This window comes from Nothobranchius furzeri, chromosome 10 (assembly GCF_043380555.1).
Source record: "Nothobranchius furzeri strain GRZ-AD chromosome 10, NfurGRZ-RIMD1, whole genome shotgun sequence".
Lineage (NCBI taxonomy): Eukaryota > Metazoa > Chordata > Actinopteri > Cyprinodontiformes > Nothobranchiidae > Nothobranchius > Nothobranchius furzeri.
In genome coordinates, this window is record NC_091750.1 from 33,979,516 (window position 1) to 33,998,500 (window position 18,985).

The 18,985-nt window shown below is 46.0% G+C and overlaps 1 protein-coding gene across 1 annotated transcript in view; it reads right to left on the reverse strand.

Annotated features, from left to right (window-relative positions):
- Positions 1-2,372: 2,372 nt before the first annotated feature.
- Positions 2,373-18,985, reverse strand: part of nf2a (NF2, moesin-ezrin-radixin like (MERLIN) tumor suppressor a) — a 49,523-nt gene continuing 32,910 nt past the window's right edge. The window contains exons 15-16 of the mRNA XM_015960552.3: positions 15,545-15,704; positions 2,373-2,864 (exon numbers count right to left, since the gene is read on the reverse strand). Coding sequence (XP_015816038.3) covers positions 2,814-2,864; positions 15,545-15,704 — 211 coding nt within the window. The 3' untranslated portion in view covers positions 2,373-2,813. The remainder of the gene's footprint in view (positions 2,865-15,544; positions 15,705-18,985) is intronic.

Below are 18,985 nucleotides of genomic sequence, written 5' to 3' on the forward strand. Positions count from 1 at the left end.
AAGAATGAAAATGTTTTCTGTGTTGGTGGAAAGAGATTAACAGAAGTAGATTAGAGGCATCTACTGATAAGACTCCAGGAAATAGCCAGTGCCATCACAGCTGGTGCAGATATAAAGGACACAGCGAACGGTTTAGAAATCCAAATGCATTAAAGCGACAACGTGTAGTTTTTAACCATTAATCTCCAGAAATATCCACTGAAATGTTGTTGAAAAAGAATTAAATGCTGTCGAGTTGTTGAAAAATGTTGGTGGCTTCGTAACATAACCATAACAATCTGGTCAAAAACACTCCATCCAAAACTGGCCTTAATAAAACAGACATGAAGGGTCACTTATGAAGTTGCTATTTTTGGTTATTTATTTAGGACAGTGTATGTTAATGAACATACATGTGGGAAAAAATTACGTCATGTAAACACACCAGATTATAGCCTGAGGCTAGTTTGCATGTGTTGTCCTCAAGGATGGGTCACATGAGGGCCAATACACATTAAACAAAACGTATAACAATATAGATCCACATCCCATTAAAATATTAAAAGTACACAACAAAGCAGAAAATCACAGCCAATAAAAAAAGAATACATAATAAAAATTATTAGTAAAAGTCAAGGGTTTAAAATGCCTGGTAGTAAACGTGGGCATCATAAAAAGGCCCAGCAGAGGACTTCCTGTGGCAGCTAAAGAAATTCAACCAACCAGTCCAGTCGATGAGGCAGCTCTAGTCCACCCTCACCTCCTCCATCACTCTGTGGTACGTTGGAGCTACCACCAGGGACAAGAAGAAGCTGCAGCGCGTCGTGTGCTCTGCTGAGAAGATCATCTGCTGCAAACTCCCCTCCTTACAGGACCTGTACATCTCACATTGATGCGTGCAGGTCCGATAACCGCCGAGTCGTCTTGACTCGCTCAGATCTATTCGGACCAGAACCTCTCGCCACAACAAGTTTCCTCCTCTCTGCAGTTGGACTCATGAACGACTATCCTAGGGCTGCCCACTCCAGTCACCTGGCCTGGTGTTGTGTTGCTACCTGAACTGTTCGCTCTGATTAGTACGTATACTGTAGCCGTTTCTCTAAGTATCGCCACTTTATATTATTATTTTATCATTATTTTCTTACTTCCTATATTTGCTCATCTCTTATTTTTATCTTTCTGTTTTGCACCGAGTAGCGCAGCAGTGTCCTGATGTTGTGATTTCTCACACATACGGCAATAAAACCACCTGATTGTGTTTGTGCGTGAACGGCCACATGACGTCAGCTGTGGTCCCTTGAGAATAGATAAATGTCTCAAGATGTGACATTTTTTCCTTCCATCTTCCTTCCTGCTCAAGTGACGGAGCTGAGGGTCACTGAAGAAGAATCTGTCAGTTCGCCTGAAGCCCCTGCACAACCCCCACCTCCGTCCCTCTGCAGAGTTCCAGAAGATCCCACTCTGTCACAAACGCTGACAACGCCCGGCGACGGCAGCCATTCGCCGTCTCACGCCGAAGGTGACACCGTCTGAGAGGAGCCCCGTATGCATACCGCTTTCCAGTAGCAAGCCACCAAAAGCTACAAGCAGGAACTCACATTCTGCACAACAGATGTCAGGAGAGAGGAGGCACACCCAGTTCACCCACGCATCTGTAAGTAAACCAGCACACACACAAAGACCTTGTCACTCAGGCAAACAGGGTCTGTGATCTGACACGAGATGGAGGGTGCGTATGCAACACTTGATTCATTTCAGAGGTGTAATTGGATGCCTGTTTGGGTCGGGTGAAAAAGGCTCCTGGCACCAGAAATATCAAAGCTGACATCCATCAAAGTCTGCCAAAATAACACGAAGATCTTTACGGGAAAGCAAAAAAACCCAGACACATGAAGTCGGACGTGATGTTTGTTTATTTGACATGAAAATAAAATCAGAATACACACATGTTAGATTTTCAGTAAACATGTAAATGTAGTGATGAAACTATGCAAAAGTTTTGTTTTAAATACTGTTGATTATCCCTGGAAAACCCAAATAGACAGAAAAATACATATTTTTTTCACATTAAAACTCCACATTAATTGCTTTCTGAGGGACAGCAACGCTAACTCCAAAGAAATGCTAATTCATGTTTTTGAGTAAAAAAAAGTGTTTTTCAAACTTACGTTTTACCAAAATAGGATCTCTAATGACCACTCGGTCCAAAAGTCCAGTTTCCAGAGCAGAACATGAACTCCCCATCTGAGACTTCTGCTAAATATCACGTAAACACATATTATATAAAATAAGTGGATTTCTGAGTTAAACAAAAGTTCACGAGGGATCATGAACTCTGGATTACTCTGCTTTAATATAATGATGTCAGAAAAACGATCCGCATTTGCTCCTGAAACGTTCAAATTCTATTAAAAAAAGTTATAAATCTTAATAAAACTATCATATCATCTATGTTGTAGTATACTGAGTCACATACTGAATACCAAAGGCTCAGTTCACTGTAAGGTTAGTGGTTTATTTCCTGATAAAAACAGTTCATGACTGACGAAGCGGTTTCCTTCTAATTCACATTTATTATCCTAAACTCCAAAAATACATTCTCACTAGACTCACGGTGAAACTAGAGCAAAACCGTTCCCCTTTTCAAACAGTCAGACTTCTATACTTGTCTATAATGAAGTCTGCACGCGTTCTGTAAACACAAACTCGTTACATCACATCTGATCCTGCAGACTAAGTTAGTGGTTCTGTTTGTGGAGTTCTTTTGGTTATTTGTACATGAGGTCTTTGTAGTTTGGTCAGGACTGACCAGGAATGCAGAATGAAGACGTAGTTTAAAGCTCTTCAAAGAAGGCCACCTTGGTCTTGGTGCTCTGTAGCGTCAGCTGTTGATGAGATAAAGACAAAACCTCAGAAAGGTTCAGACAAAAACAGATCTTATTATAAAACTCACAGATGCAAAGTGGACGCATGACGGGTCCTCCTGTGTGTGGTATCCGGCCACACGGCAAGAACCACAAACTCACACATGAGCGTTCCAGGTCGGCCAGGAAATCTTACAAAACCTCTCAAAACCAGACGTGACTTCAAGGTAAACAGACATGGTGGCAGAGGAGTGGGAAACGTGCGTTTTTCACCTCACTTTCTAATCGGCTCTGTATCAATTCAACTTTCAGGATGCTTGTTTGTCCTTGAAATTGGACCTAGACAACCCGACACATCTGATAACCCAGATGTACGATTAGCATGGTCCAGCCTTTTAAGCATAGTTTATACGTCTCATATGTGGAGGTGTGGAGACACGCAGCTAGGGTTGGGCATCGGGAATCGAGCATCGATTGGAACCGGATCCAAATGTTCATTTTTCCCGGAATCGCTCGACGTTTTATTATTTCGATTCCTAGAATGCCGACGGAAGAGGAATCCGCGGCCGATCTCCATGAAAAATAAACGTGATCAGAGCTGATCACACCAGTTGTCTGTGTGCAGCACCGTCCCCCCTCCCCCACCCAGATATAAACAAACGCGTCTGCCGAACTTTTACTCCGTGATGTAAACGTTAACTCCTGCAGCGTAGAGGACACGTGTTAAATACGTCAACACGGTGGATTTAATAGCAGTTTAAAGAACAAACTCTGGACGGTGTGAGGTGAGTTTGTCTCACTGCAGAAAAAAAACACACACGGAGCGTCAGCAGTCAGACGCAGCCGCTCACCAACACTCGTGTGTGTGTGTGTGTGTGTGTGTGTGTGCACTTCCTGTACAACTCTGCCGTTGACATTCCTTGCAGATTAGAAAAACACCCAGCTACTCTGCATCCGGACGTCCTTCCAGACACTTGACAAGGGAAAGACCTGCGCACGTGCATGCAGCATGATCACGTCACCTTGACTGACCAATCATAAACCTTTCTCGGTTGATCACCCACTCACAAAACAACTTACAGCTTTTACAAGGAAAACTCATTTCAGATGAAAGCCACATCCGTATTGGACGTTTTAAATACATTTTTTATGTCAGACTTTGAGGAGAAAACAAAAACCACCACATGATTTTTTTCAGCAGCATGCCAATGAGGAGTGACATCACTGACAAGCAAATTAGTGTGTGCCGTCTTCTGGTGACATCTAGCAACTTTCTGGGTCATCTCTCGCTAGAGACAGTCGGCAACACTGGATGCAACCTTAAGATTGCCTGAAGGGGAGAATCGGGTCAACAATCTTGCCGTGTGGACCGGGACTTAGGAAAGCAGACTGCCAGAACTTGTGTTTCTTCTACATCTCCAGCTGTCTGCATGCCTTTGGATTCTGTAATTACAATCATCAAAGCGTGCTGAGCAGCATCCATTCATGCTGAATCATGGAGTTGGCTGTAGTTTCGAGGTTTGGGAGAGTTCCACCATTGAGATGTCTCAAACTGTGATGACTAAAGGACCAAAAGCTTTGATTCAGTTCAGGCTCAGGAGACGCTGCTTTCATCAAGTGTCTCTCCAAATGAATAAACAATTAAGGCTCCTGACTCCAGTAAAAGTACTAAACATTCAAAATGACTTCATCTCTAAAGTCATTCATTAACAATCTAATTATTGAAAAAATATTTGTGCTGAACTGTTTTTGAATTCTGTATAAAGAAGGTAAATATCTGAGAACACATGCTGTATTTTATATAGCGCCTTCCATGATTCTACAGCCCCCCAAGGCGTTTTACAACACTCATCCACACACACACACACACACACACACACACACACACACACACACACACACACACACACACACTGGTGGTGATAAACTACAATGTAGCCACAGCTCTACAGGGTGCACTGACAGACGAGAGGCTGCCGAGCACCACCGATCCCTCCGACCACCACCAGAGGCAAAGCAGGTTAGGTGCCTTGCACAAGGACACAACTGCAACAGACGGGACTCAAACCTGCAACCCTCCAGTTACAAGGCGGGTACTCAACTCCTCTGCCAGTGACAGAGGGGAAGAGTTTAGAAAATGAAGGTTATTTTAGTGAAGTATGGATACAGGATAGGAGTAAAGGTAAGGAGAGAGGAGCGATTTGCTGGGTAATATTTACTGGTTGGCTTGTTTTCTCGCTGCTGACGGGTAAGCTGAACGTCTCTAGTGAACAGAAAACCCTGACTGTGCGTTTATCTACGCTTAATTCTTCTGTGCTGCAGCTCCTAAAGGGATGCTTCTTTTAGTTTGGCTATTGAAGCTGAGAATGGAAGAATACAAGCTTATTGTCATAAAAGTGATCAGTCAGTCGGTGAGAATGAGTCTCCCTAGTTGACCGTCCCTTTAGATGCTCTGGTGTTGGGATTTAGTAGCTCTGCTGGAAGGAGACGATGCTAGCAGAGCAGAAACCGGTCTGGAAAAGGTGCACTGAGCTGCACTAAGAGGGCGGGCATTAATCTTTGACAGAAAGGGAGTGTAGATGCAAAGGAAAATAAAAACATTGCCCAAGGTTTCTAATACTTCTGCCAACGTTTCCTCATAACCCTCCCACCGTCCAACAACCTACCAGTCATCAAATTCAAAGCTTTCTCTGCACTTTTCTATAATCTAGGGTTTCCCAAACTCATTACTATCTGAGCATGTGGGTTCAGCTTCAGCCTTCCCTGAACTTCACCATCTACCCTCTCCCTTCGTGGGATCACAGCAACTCTGAGTCTTTTTGTGATGAAGGTGTTGTAGCTGCTGTCTGGCACTTCAACTGAAATACACACATTTTCCTAAACAATAACCAGCATGTGGCTATCAAACAGTGTTTGCAGTTGTTATAATTGGAGAAAACAGATCCACCAAATGAATGAATGCTCTAAATGTTTTCCCCAAATTCCAACTACGGGTGTGCGCTGACACAGGTTACCCCAGGACTCATTGCAGGTCGAACAGGAGATTTTTGTTCTTGTAACAATGACCGACGAAACGGGAAAGGAATACAGTTTTAAAAGTAAGTATATTAATATACGGCAGTACAAAAATGAAAAGCTTACAGCTGTTGTGTTGTTAGGCTTTATTGTTTGTTTTTTAACCCTCCCACTGTCCTAACGGGGTGAGGTGGTGCCCACTCCTCACTCCTGCTACGTGGACCTGCTCATTGGTTGACTTTCCTGGCGGGGTCACCCCCGTTAGGACAGTGGGAGGGTTAAATGTATTTTTTGTCAAAAATAAGAAAACTCCTCGTAAACAAGCTCGCATGGCGGGCCCCGTAGTTTTTCATGTGTTGCTGCTAAGTTTAGTTTTAACCGCTGTCATGGTCGCTAAGCAACAGAAAATACGTTGAGGTAGAGGCAGGAATAAATATAAACGTCAAAGCCGCTCTCTGCAGGTCACGGCCTGAGTGGACTGGGTAGGACGCTGACCGCGATATTAGACTCAGCCATCTTAGCTTCCTTTTACTTCACAGACATGGACACAACCTGCTGAGTGAATTTACATAAACTCAATAGGAAGCTACTGATAAGAGTCAGTTTCGTGAACAGTTGTCCCATTCTGCAGTAGAATATTTTACCACGACTCATTTAAACTAAGAATTAAAAGCCAAAGGGTCATCCTAAATCTAGAAATGGTTCAACTCAAGGAAATAAGACCGGGCCTCAGTTTCCTGACTTCCCTCCCGTCTTCCTGTAACACCACGTGCCACGGTCCCCCAGTTCCCTCCAACAAGATGAATGCAGACCACCTCTGGTTGAATTAAACCAACACTTTTAACTCTGCTCCTTCTCCTCTTTCATGTCACAGTAGCCTCCATCAATCCAGATGACTAATGATGAAGCAGAAATCAATTAGAGCTGCCTTAACGAGTACATTTTACACTCAGTGGCAATATGGACTATACAGTTTCCTACTAAATGTGCAGGTTACATGGATCAAATATTTAATAGGATTTTCTCTCTAGTAGAATTAGAAACACACGAGAGTGGGAAGACAAAGGAGATCATCAGAAGAAAGGGCAAACAAACATAACGCCTTTAACCAATCCATTTTAAAATCCGTCAAGCTTTAAGAGTTGGGTTTGGAACAAATTAAGATCATTTCTCACTAAAACTGAGTGATATGAAACATAAAAACAGTCTGACCAATCAGTTACTGTGTTTTCATTGTGAGACACCCAAGGCAGATGACCACTGAGGGCTTTCAGAGGTCACAGTAGAAGATGAATAATTGCTCCATCCAACCCAAAAGGCTCCATCGAATAAGAACCTGAAGGGTGAAAAATGAACGATGGGCAAGTGGAGACATATGCTGCTGAAAAATGGTTGAGAATCAAACAACCGCTTTGGTGTTACAGGCGAGGAACGGTGAATGATACACGGGGGTGGGGGGGAGTGTGTGGGGGGGTACTAAATGTTGGTAGTCATCTTTACTCTTGAATTAGAGCTTCACAGTGCTCTCAGCGTATGTGTGCGTGAGTCTACCCTAAAATGAAGGGTTCCTGACATGCAACAATAAACCAGTTTCAGTCGTACTTCATCAGTTTGCAGAAGCAGACCATGATGGGTTTGGTTTCATCGTATGATCGTGGTGGGTAACAGCAAAGTGTACAAATCGGGGCGTGGTAGATGTTTGGAGCTAGCAATAGAAGTTATGATGAAAACTTTGTAGCAAAGTGGAACGTGATGAAGGCGCTATTCCACCGACGGTTATTTACCCTCTCCTCAGATGCCTCTGACACAGAACTAGTCTGCAGGAGATAACCCTAACCCAACGTCTCCTGCATCTGCTTCTAAACTGTTTCCTTTCCAGCCCAAGAGAAGAATGAAGACAAAGGACTCTCTCCTTTTAATAAATCAAAGAACTCTATTTTTAATGAGCTAATCAAACAAAGTGTTAATCAATAATAAAATGTGAAGCAATCTGTGAAATGAAAATATTACTTACTTGATATTATAATCCTACAGAATATAATAAGTAATATGACTTTCATGGCGGTTAAAACGAAGAGTCGGAGTACCCGGCCCGGAGGGTTACCGGGGTCCCACCCTGGAGCCAGGCCTGGGGTTGGGGCCCGTGAGCGAGCGCCTGGTGGCCGGGCTTTCGCCCATGGGGCCCGGCCGGGCCCAGCCCGAACCGGATACATGGGCTCATCCAACTGTGGACCCACCACCCGCAGGAGGAACATGAAGGGTCCGGTGCAATGCGAATCGGGTGGCAGACCAAGGCGGGAGCCTTGGCGGTCCAATCCCCGGACAAGAAAACTAGTTTTTGGGACATGGAACGTCACCTCGCTGGCGGGGAAGGAGCCGGAGCTTGTGGCAGAGGTTGAGTGGTACCGGCTAGATATAGTCGGACTCACCTCGACACATTGCATTGGCTCTGGAACCCGAGACCTGGAGAGGGGTTGGACACTCTACTTTGCTGGAGTTGCTCCGGGTGAGAGGCGGAGGGCTGGGGTTGGCTTTTTGTTAGCCCCGAGACTCTCTGCCTGTGTGTTGGGGTTTACCCCGGGGGACAAGAGGGTAGCTTCCTTGCGCCTTCGGGTCGGGGAACGGGTCCTGACTGTTGTTTGTGCTTATGGGCCAAATATCAGTTCAGAGTACCCACCCTTTTTGGAGTCCCTGGGACAAGTGCTAGATAGTGCTCCATCAGGGGACTCCATTGTCCTGCTGGGGGACTTCAATGCTCACGTGGGCAATGACAGCTTGACCTGGAGGGGTGTGATTGGGAGGAACGGCCCACCTAATCTGAACTCGAGCGGTGTTTTGTTATTGGACTTCTGTGCAAGCCGCAGTTTGGCCATAACGAACACCATGTTCGAACATAAGGATGCCCACCGGTACACTTGGTACCAGGGCAGCCTAGGTCACAGGTCGATGATAGATTTTGTAGTCGTATCATCTGACCTGCGGCCGTATGTTTTGGACACCCGAGTGAAGAGAGGGGCGGAGCTGTCAACTGATCACCACCTGGTGGTGAGTTGGATCAGATGGCAAGGGAACATGCCGCGTAGACCTGGCAGACCCAAACGCATAGTGAGGGTCTGCTGGGAACGCCTGGCAGAAGAACCTGTCAAGACGGTCTTCAACTCCCACCTCCGGCAGAGCTTTGACCACGTCCCGAGAGCAGTGGGGGACATTGAGTCCGAGTGGGCCTTGTTCCACTCTGCGATTGTCGAGGCGGCTGTTGCTAGCTGTGGTCGTAAGGTGGCCGGTGCCAGTCGTGGTGGCAACCCCCGTACCCGCTGGTGGACACCAGAGGTTCGGGGAGCCGTCAAGCTGAAGAAGGAGGCCTACAGGGCGTGGCTGGTCAGTGGGTCTCCGGAGGCAGCAGACAGGTACCGGATAGCCAAGCGGGGTGCAGCAGTGGCAGTTGCCGAGGCAAAATCTCGGGCGTGGGAGGAGTTTGGTGAGGCCATGGAGAAAGACTATCGATCGGCTCCAAAGAGGTTCTGGCAAACTGTCCGGCGCCTCAGGAGAGGAAGGCAGCAACTCGCTCACACTGTTTACAGTGGGGATGGGGAGCTGCTGACGTCAACTGAGGCTATAGTCGGACGGTGGAAGGAATACTTTGAGGAGCTCCTCAATCCCGCCAATGCACATTCCGAGGAGGAACCAGAGCTGGGAGGCCTGGGGATGGACTGTCCGATCTCGGGGGCAGAAGTTGCTGAGGTAGTCAAACAACTACACAGCGGCGGAGCCCCGGGGGCGGATGAGGTTCGTCCTGGGTATCTCAAGGCTATGGATGTTGTAGGGCTGTCATGGTTGACACGTCTCTACAACATTGCGTGGTCATCGGGGGCAGTTCCTAGGGAGTGGCAGACCGCGGTGGTGGTCCCCATCTTTAAGAAGGGTGACCTGAGGGTGTGTTCCAACTATAGGGGGATCACACTCCTCAGCCTCCCTGGAAAGGTCTACTCCAAGGTACTGGAGAGGAGGGTCCGATCGATAGTTGAATCTCAGATAGAGGAGGAGCAATGTGGTTTTCGTCCTGGCCGTGGAACTGTGGACCAGCTCTATACCCTTGCAAGGGTGATGGAGGGGGCATGGGAGTTTGCCCAACCAATCCACATGTGCTTTGTGGATTTGGAGAAGGCTTATGACCGTGTCCCCAGGGGCACCCTGTGGGGGACGCTCCAGGAGTATGGGGTGGGTGGCTTTCTGTTAAGGGCCATTCAGTCCCTTTACCAGAGGAGCGTGAGTTTGGTCCGCATAGCCGGTAGTAAGTCGGACCTGTTCCCAGTGAGGGTTGGACTCCGCCAGGGCTGCCCTTTGTCACCGGTTCTGTTCATCACTTTTATGGACAGAATTTCTAGACGCAGCCGTGGTGTGGAGTGTGTCGAGTTTGGTGGCAGGAGAATCTCGTCTCTGCTTTTTGCGGATGATGTGGTCCTCCTAGCTTCATCCAGCTCTGACCTTCAGCTCTTGCTGGGTAGGTTCGCGGCCGAATGTGAAGCGGCTGGGATGAGGATCAGCACCTCCAAATCTGAGACCATGGTTCTCGACCGGAAAAGGGTGGCTTGCCACCTCCGGGTCGGGGGAGAGGTCCTACCTCAAGTGGAGGAGTTTAAGTATCTCGGGGTCTTGTTCACGAGTGAGGGTAGGAGGGATCGGGAGATCGACAGGCGGATTGGTTCGGCGTCTGCAGTGATGCGGACGCTGAGCCGATCTGTCGTGGGGAAGAGGGAGCTGAGCCAGAAAGCCAGGCTCTCGATTTACCGGTCGATCTACGTCCCAATCCTCACCTATGGTCATGAGCTTTGGGTAATGACCGAAAGAACGAGATCGCGGATACAAGCGGCCGAAATGAGTTTCCTCCGTAGGGTGGCCGGGCTCAGCCTTAGAGATAGGGTGAGGAGCTCGGACATTCGGGAGGGACTCGGAGTAGAACCGCTGCTCCTCCGGATCGAAAGGAGCCAGTTGAGGTGGTTTGGGCATCTGGTCAGGATGCCTCCTGGACGCCTCCCCGGGGAGGTGTTTCGGGCATGTCCTGCCGGCAGAAGGCCCCCGGGTCGACCCAGGACACGTTGGAGAGGTTACATCTCCAATCTGGTCCGGGAACGCCTTGGGGTCCTGCCGGAGGAGCTGGTGGACAAGGCCGGGGAGAGGACGGCCTGGAGCTCCCTAGTTGGGATGCTGCCCCCGCGACCCGGACCCGGATAAGCGGAGGAAGACGACGACGACGACTTTAAATGTTTCCACTAGAGACTGATCACACGTAATGTTAAGAAGTCACATGACACATTTCCTTTAGCTGATCCATTCAGAAGCTTCCAGATCTGACGGAGGCGTGGTTTTGGTGGTGCTTGGTAAATCTGTCCCTTTTTGATTCGACCATAAACCAAAACATCAGAAGTATAAAACTATGCCCACGTCATCTTTAACGCCAGTTCAAAGCGTTCTAGAGAAGTTGTCGGAGTGGCCAATCCGTAACTTTCCTCTTCAGCCGAAAGAACCAACGACAAGCTGGATAAAATCTGTTGCTGTTCCACCTGCTGCAACGGTTCCTTTCAGAATAAAAGCTGAACCATCACAACCCAGGTTTGGGTCTTGCTAGAAGCCAACAAAACTGTCGTGACCCGGAAGTATCTCAAGACTGGACTGGTCGGCAACCGCTGCTTTTCCTACAGGCTTCAGTTCCAGAGAGGGTGAAGCTGGACCTCGACGTTCCTGATCTAACGAGGACTTCCGCAAAGGGTACGTAGGCCGACAGAATGGCGTCTCAATGTGTTTATGAATCTCCAAATCAAAGCTTAGCATGAAACATCATCTTCACTCCCATCAGAACTAATCATTTCTCCGGATCTGCTGGTTCTGAAATATTCACACATACACCATTCTCAGTCTTACCTCACCTTAGTTACACCATACACCTAGTGTTGAGGTTAGTCTAGTTTTAAATTGTTTAGTAATAAATCTTTAAAATTTAAAACTTGACTCACTCTCTTTTCTTGAAGTTAATACAAAGTGTTGCTCAATCCCTGCAATGAAAAGATCCGATCTTCTGATTAAATTAATTTAAAGAACCATTACGGTGATATTTCACATTTTATGGTTTCTAATTAAATGTAGGAACATCTTCTCTACAAAAGCAAACCATGAGAAGGAATCTTTTAGAGCTTTTAGGGTTACGACATTGGATTGTGGACTTGTAGGCTATTTTATTGGAGGACATTACATGGACCCTTGTGGATGTAGACTTTTTGGTCAAGACAGCATCTTTGTTGTACAGGTGCTGGCCAGTAAATTAGAATATCATCAAAAGGTTGAAAATATTTCAGTAATTCCATTCAAAACGTGAAACTTGTACATTATATTCATGCAATGCACACAGACCAATGTATTTCCGATGTTTATTACGTTTAATTTTGATATTTATAGGTGACAACCAATGAAAACATCAAATCTGGTATCTCAGAAAATTAGAATATTCTAAAGGCCAATGAAAAAATGTTTGTTTCTCTAATGTTGGCCAACTGAAAAGAATGAACATGAAAAGAATGTGCATGTATAGCACTCAATACTTAGTCGGGGCTCCTTTTGCCTCAATAACTGCAGTAATGCGGCGTGGCATGGACTCGATCAGTCTGTGGCACTGCTCAGGTGTTATGAGAGCCCAGGTTGCTCTGATAGTCGTCTTCAGCTCCTCTGCATTGTTGGGTCTAGCGTATTGCATCCTCCGCTTCACAATACCCCATAGATTTTCTATGGGGTTAAGGTCAGGCGAGATTGCTGGCCAATCAAGGACAGGGATACCATGGTCCTTGAACCAGGTGCTGGTGGTTTTGGCACTGTGTGCAGGTGCCAAGTCCTGTTGAAAGGTGAAGTCTGCATCCCCATAAAGTTGGTCAGCAGCAGGAAGCATGAAGTGCTCTAAAACTTCCTGGTAGACGGCTGCATTGACCCTGGACCTCAGGAAACAGAGTGGGCCAACACCGGCAGATGACATGGCACCCCACACCATCACTGACGGTGGAAACTTTACACTGGACCTCATGCAACGTGGATTCTGTGCTTCTCCGCTCTTCCTCCAGACTCTGGGTCCTTGATTTCCAAAGGAAATGCAGAACTTGCTTTCATCAGAAAACATAACTTTGGACCACTCAGCATCAGTCCAGTCCTTTTTGTCCTTGGCCCAGGCGAGACGCTTCTTGCGCTGTTTCTTGTTCAAGAGTGGCTTGACACACGGAATGCGACACCTGAATCCCATGTCTTTCATGAGTCTCCTCGTGGTGGTTCTTGAAGCGCTGACTCCAGCTGCAGTCCACTCTTTGTGGATCTCCCCCACATTTTTGAATGGGTTAGTCGTCACAATTCTCTGCAGGGTGCGGTTATCCCTAGAGCTTGTACACTTTTTTCTACCACATTTTTTCCGTCCCTTCGCCTGTCTGTTAATGTGCTTGGACACAGAGCTCTGCGAACAGCCAGCTTCTTTAGCAATCACCTTTTGTGTCTTGCCCTCCTTGTGCAAGGTGTCAATGATTGTCTTTTGGACAGCTGTTAAGTCAGAAGTCTTCCCCATGATTGTGGTGCCTTCAAAACAAGACTGAGGGACCTTTTAAAGGCCTTTGCAGGTGTTTTGAGTAAATCAGCTGATTAGAGTGGCAGCAGGTGTCTTCTATATTCAGCCTTTTCAGAATATTCTAATTTTTTGAGATACCAAATTTGGAGTTTTCATTAGTTGTCACTTATGAATATCAAATTTAAATGTAATGAACATCGGAAATACATTGGTCTGTGTGCATTGCATGAATATAATGTACAAGTTTCACGTTTTGAATGGAATTACTGAAATATTTTCAACCTTTTGATGATATTCTAATTTACTGGCCAGCACCTGTAAATCAGGTGAGGTTTGGAAGGGTCGGCTATTTGGCATTTCTGAGCCATTGGACAAAAGCATTCAAAGGTTTATGATTGTGATTGTATCACGCCCCCCCCCCCCCCAAATAAAAACAAACACACTGATGTGAAGACTATAATTTACCACTTGTGGTGTATTAAACACCAAAGACTTAACTGTCAAAAAGACGACAGGAGTGCAGCAACCTAAAGTGATTTTTAATTCCTGTACGTTTCAGTGTATCAATAAATTTAGCAAGATTAGAAATAAATCGTATTGATTGATCGGATTGCTACACTAAAATCCAATCAATTATGGACAAAAACCGATCAAACTCAAGGTGTGTGATTTTAAAATCCCTTCATTAAATCTATTACATCCTAAATCTGAAATAAAAAGGGACTTTGTGTGAGGACGGAGTTGCGTATCGATCTTTTTGCACAGCTTTTATTATTTCCTGCCCACAGGCTTGTTTGTTTTCCCTCCACAGACTGTTGCACCTTCTTTGCACAAATCAAAAACTCTGTCGCAGAGATGGATTCAGTCTGATTCCATGTTTACCCAACGATAGAAATGTGATTTTATTTTTCTGGGCTTCAGATTTCTTCTATACTTTTGGTTTAGCTTGCTTTGGAGTTACAGTTTGTTATTCTGATGTGTTTCTCCATTACTGCTCTTTATTCTTACAAACCTAACCCTTAAATGCCAAACGTATCGTTTTTTTCTAAACATATTTAAAAGTTTCTTAACTTCTTTATCTTTTAACAGGATTGGTGCATTCCACAGACTTCTGCTCAAGTATGGGCTCGACACACGGGAGGCGACAAACGACCGCGATCAGCAAAATTCGTCGCTGTTGCTTTTATTACCTGACACACGGGAGGCGACCCGCGGCAGCGGCAAAGCCGTCTACGCGTTCTGTTCCATGGCGAAATCGAAACTTCCGTTGTTTTGTTTGGCTGTGTCAGGTTGGAGGGAATTAAGGTTATTTAAGCGGTTCAGAGTTAAAAAAGCGGTAGATATGATGTTTCACAAGGTGCTGCTAGAGTTATGTCAAATCTTACTTCTGAGTTTACTATATAAAAAAAACCAGAGAATGGGTTCTTTGGTAGAAATATGTACAGTTCTGGGAAATCCGTCACAGCAACTATCAACTTCTCCTCCATGTTTGCTCAGAGATGTACGGAGCATCCTGTCCGCTCATTGGTCAGTGAATGAAACCTCCGTTGATTGGTCCTCGACCGAGCGACAGCGATGAAAAGTTGAAAATATTTCAACTTTCTGGGATTGCGTCGCTGGGTCGCCTGTGCACGACACGTGCACGAGCGCAAAATTTCACACACATGTTTTTCGCGTTTCGCTTGGTAGGAGGGAGATCCGCGATTATCGCTTTGTCGAGCATGTCTCATTGAATATGAATGGAGGAGAGGCGACGTCGCCTCCCGTGTAGCCCATTAACCTCTGTAGAAGTCTTCTGCCTCCTTGTGGAGGATCTAAGTACTGCTGGGGAAAAGTGCCACTTATATTCTGTGATTAATTTAGTAATATTTTAAATTTACCAACTAAAATGTTTTTAATAACTGTATAATAGTTTTATTAAAATTAACAGATCAATTTTTTAAATGAAATAAAAATAAAAATCTGATGCTTATTTCATGTATCAGTATTTAAAGAGTTAAAAGAAAAAGTTTTTCTACAAATTCTGAAGGTTTTGGTGCATACAGAACAACAGAATCATTTTCCTGCGTGGTCTGAGGTCATTCTGTGACCGTACCTTTTTAAAATTGCTCTGCTTGCTGGTTCCCTGCTCTGTGTTCTGGTTGTGAATGATGTCCAGAGGAGTCTCCCTCTCTTTCAGCTTCAGACTCTCGATCTCCGTCTTCAGCTCATTCAGCTGCTCCTGCAGATGTTTGCTCTTCTCCATGTACTCCACTCTGTTCAAGGACAGATAAAAAGTTATTGATTTGTATTTATAGAGCCCGGCACATAATGTCGCTACTGTTAACCGTCCAACTGAGCTTTAAAATAAATAAGTTACATGCATGGTTTATTAATACACACTAATACGTTTGTTATTTTGTAGGTTTTGTGTCGCTTTTTATTTTTTTAAATTAAAAACCTCATTTTCAAGGGAGTCCTGGCCAAGAGGCGGCAAAAGTTTCAGTTACACATTTTTCTGCTACACACACCTTATGTACTAAATTACAGAAGGCAGTTACAGCACCGGGAATGTGTCTCCATGTTTCTCAGTCTGGTTTTAAATGTATTCAAGGAAACAAACTCCAGTATTAAAGTAGTAATTTCCAGTCTTCCTGCAGCCTGTTCCATGCAAAATGAGCAGTCAGCGAAAGCCCTTTTGCCCAGTTCAGTGTGAGCAAACAGCACACAAAGTAACAGCTGATCGTCTGCACGCAGACTGTGAGAAGTTACACTTTTCCGTGAGATTAAGTTACAGATGTAGTTAGGAAGCAATCCAAGCATGGCCTCATAAATGAAAGTGGACCAATGTCCCAACCTCCTGGTCCCACTTGAGAATACAATTCACAATGATGGGTCAGTGGTCTAGAGTTAGTAACAAACCTCAGCGAGGCACGATACACCACATCAACCTTACCAAGACACTGTGCCGAGGCATTCATATACACAGGGTCTCCATAATCCAGAAGACAGAAATGTTGGGAGTAACTAGTCGTTTTCTTGCCTCAAAAGAAAAACAGTTTATTAAAAAATCATTCTGAGTTTGAGTTTCTTCTCAAGATTATCTGTATGGTGCTTAAAGGGGAGCGTCATCGAGCCAGACACCAAGGTATGCGTATGTGTGAACCACCTCTATGATATTTACCTGAAGAGTGGACGCTGAGGGCTTAGAGGTCTTTTTTTGAGTTAGAAAACAACATCAGCTTAGTCTTGTCAGCATTGAGGGCCAATTTTAACTGCAGAAGTGTTTGTTGGACCTCATTAAAAGCTTTCTGTACGAATTCAACAGCTTTAGTGGCGGATGTTCCAAAACAGTAAATGATTGTGTCATCAGCGTAAAAGTGCAAATTAGCATCCGACACATTTTGACCTATGTCATTAATATACATAATGAAGAAGAGGAGTCCCAAAACCGAACCCTGTGGTACTCCCTTGTGGACACCCAAAAATTCTGAGGACAACCCATCACATTTAACGCACTGAGTTGTATCCTTCAAATAGTCTGTGAACCATGAGATTGCATGTTTAGATAATCCCAAACAAAGAAGCTTGTTTTAAAACTGCATGGTCTACAGTGTTAAAGGCTTTTGACAGATCAGTGAAAAATGAAGCACAGTACTGCTTTTTCTCCAGAGCAATAAGTATGTCATTGATATAGATAGATATATTCACTATAAATGTGTTGGTTTTGCTTAAGTGTGTGTGCCTACATGCAATCTAAATAATTTACACATCATTTATGTTAACTGTTTTCTCATTAAACAGTGAATTCCACCAACAGACTCACTAACATCTCTCCTGGGGCGCTGGGAAAAGTGCCCCTGAGCTGCAACTAAACAGCCAATCTGTTATGATTCGCCCCTTTTTGTGCTTGTGTTTAACTTTTTCTCTGTTGTTTTTGTTCAGGTCAGCTGCAGCTCCTCTCAGGAATCCTCCCCTTCCCTGTGAGCCTCCTGGAGTGCTGCAGCTGAACCACATCATCTTGATTGCCCCTCATTCTATTTCAGGCCACTGCTGCCAGTCATCAGTGTGGAGTTGTCTTTGCTGAGTTGTACATGTATGGATTGAGTTTGGTTTTGGTTTTTGGTTCCCACAGTCAGTGGAGGAAGTTTTGTTTATTAAATCTTTTTGAACTCTGGATAAAGGATCTTTATTCCTGCAAATGGGTTACTGCAGAGGCAAACCGTGACATTACAACTCCACCAAGATGTCTGACCCAGCAGGAAGAACCCAGAGACAAGACCCTTCCTTACCTGCCTCTGGTGAGGGTGCTGCAGGAGAAGCCAGCCTTCCTGTTCTGACCCAGGAGCTCCGCAGCTGCATGTCAGGGTTGCAGCAGTTGCATGGACGTGTAGCCAGACTGGAGCAAGCGCCTGCTCCCCCTCGACAGGTTCGTTTGGGTCGTCCTGAAACTTTTTCTGGTACCGCAGAGGATTGTCGACCATTCCTCACCTCCTGCCGGCTCCATTTTGACTTTAATCCAAGCGAATTCCCCTCGGAGCAGAGCAAGGTGGCTTTTGCCTTGAGTTTCCTGACGGGCAGAGCCAAGAGGTGGGGGCTGGCTGAGTGGGATCGTGGAGCGGAGGTGGTTCGTTCCTTCCGGGCCTTTTCCACTCAACTCCTCGTGGTGTTTGATCCCTCAACACCGCACCGCGCGGCTGCTTCTGAGCTGCTCCGGCTCAAACAAGGAGACGACAGCGTGGCGTCCTATGCAGTACAGTTCCGGACGCTGGCGGCAAGCTCCCGCTGGCCTGATGATGCACTGGTCGACGTCTTCCTTCAGGGGCTCTCCAGCGAGCTCAAGGACGAGCTAGCCGCGAGGGAGGTTCCTGAGGAGCTGGAGGATCTTATCGATCTGGCTGTACGCATCGATCGGCGGAGGATGGAGCGCCTTCATGATGAGCTCCGCCCACTGACTTCTTCACCTCGTCCTCACCCGATTTCTGTGAGTGTTTCTCACCTGGGCAGTGACGCCCCGCCCTCGGAGCCCATGCAGCTAGCGGGTCGGGTGTCATCCTTTTCTCCGCCCTCACGACCGCCCACCAGTGTGCGGTTGACATATGGGACGAAACACGGTGAATATGACACCCTTATTGACTCCGGCTCTGATGGGGATCTGATGTCCCAGGCAGTGGTAAGCGAACTTTTGATTCCAGTCGAGGAGGTGTTTCCTGCATTGTCCATCCATGCTGTAAACGGTTCCCTTATCCACAAGGTGACTGCACGCACTGTTCCTGTCACTGTGACGGTCTCTGGGAACCACACAGAGCGGATGTGTTTTTTTGTGGTTGACTCTTTAGTGCCTCCTGTGATCCTGGGTTACCCCTGGCTAAGCAAACACTGTCCCCATATTGACTGGGTTTCTGGCCGCGTGTTGACGTGGAGTCCTTTTTGTTTATTGAACTGTTTGTCTGCTGCTCCTGTTCGCCCTGTTTCTAGCCAGCCTCCCTTGGAACCACCTGACATCAGTAATGTTCCCCCCGAATATACAGACTTGGCTGCGGTGTTCAGTAAGGTT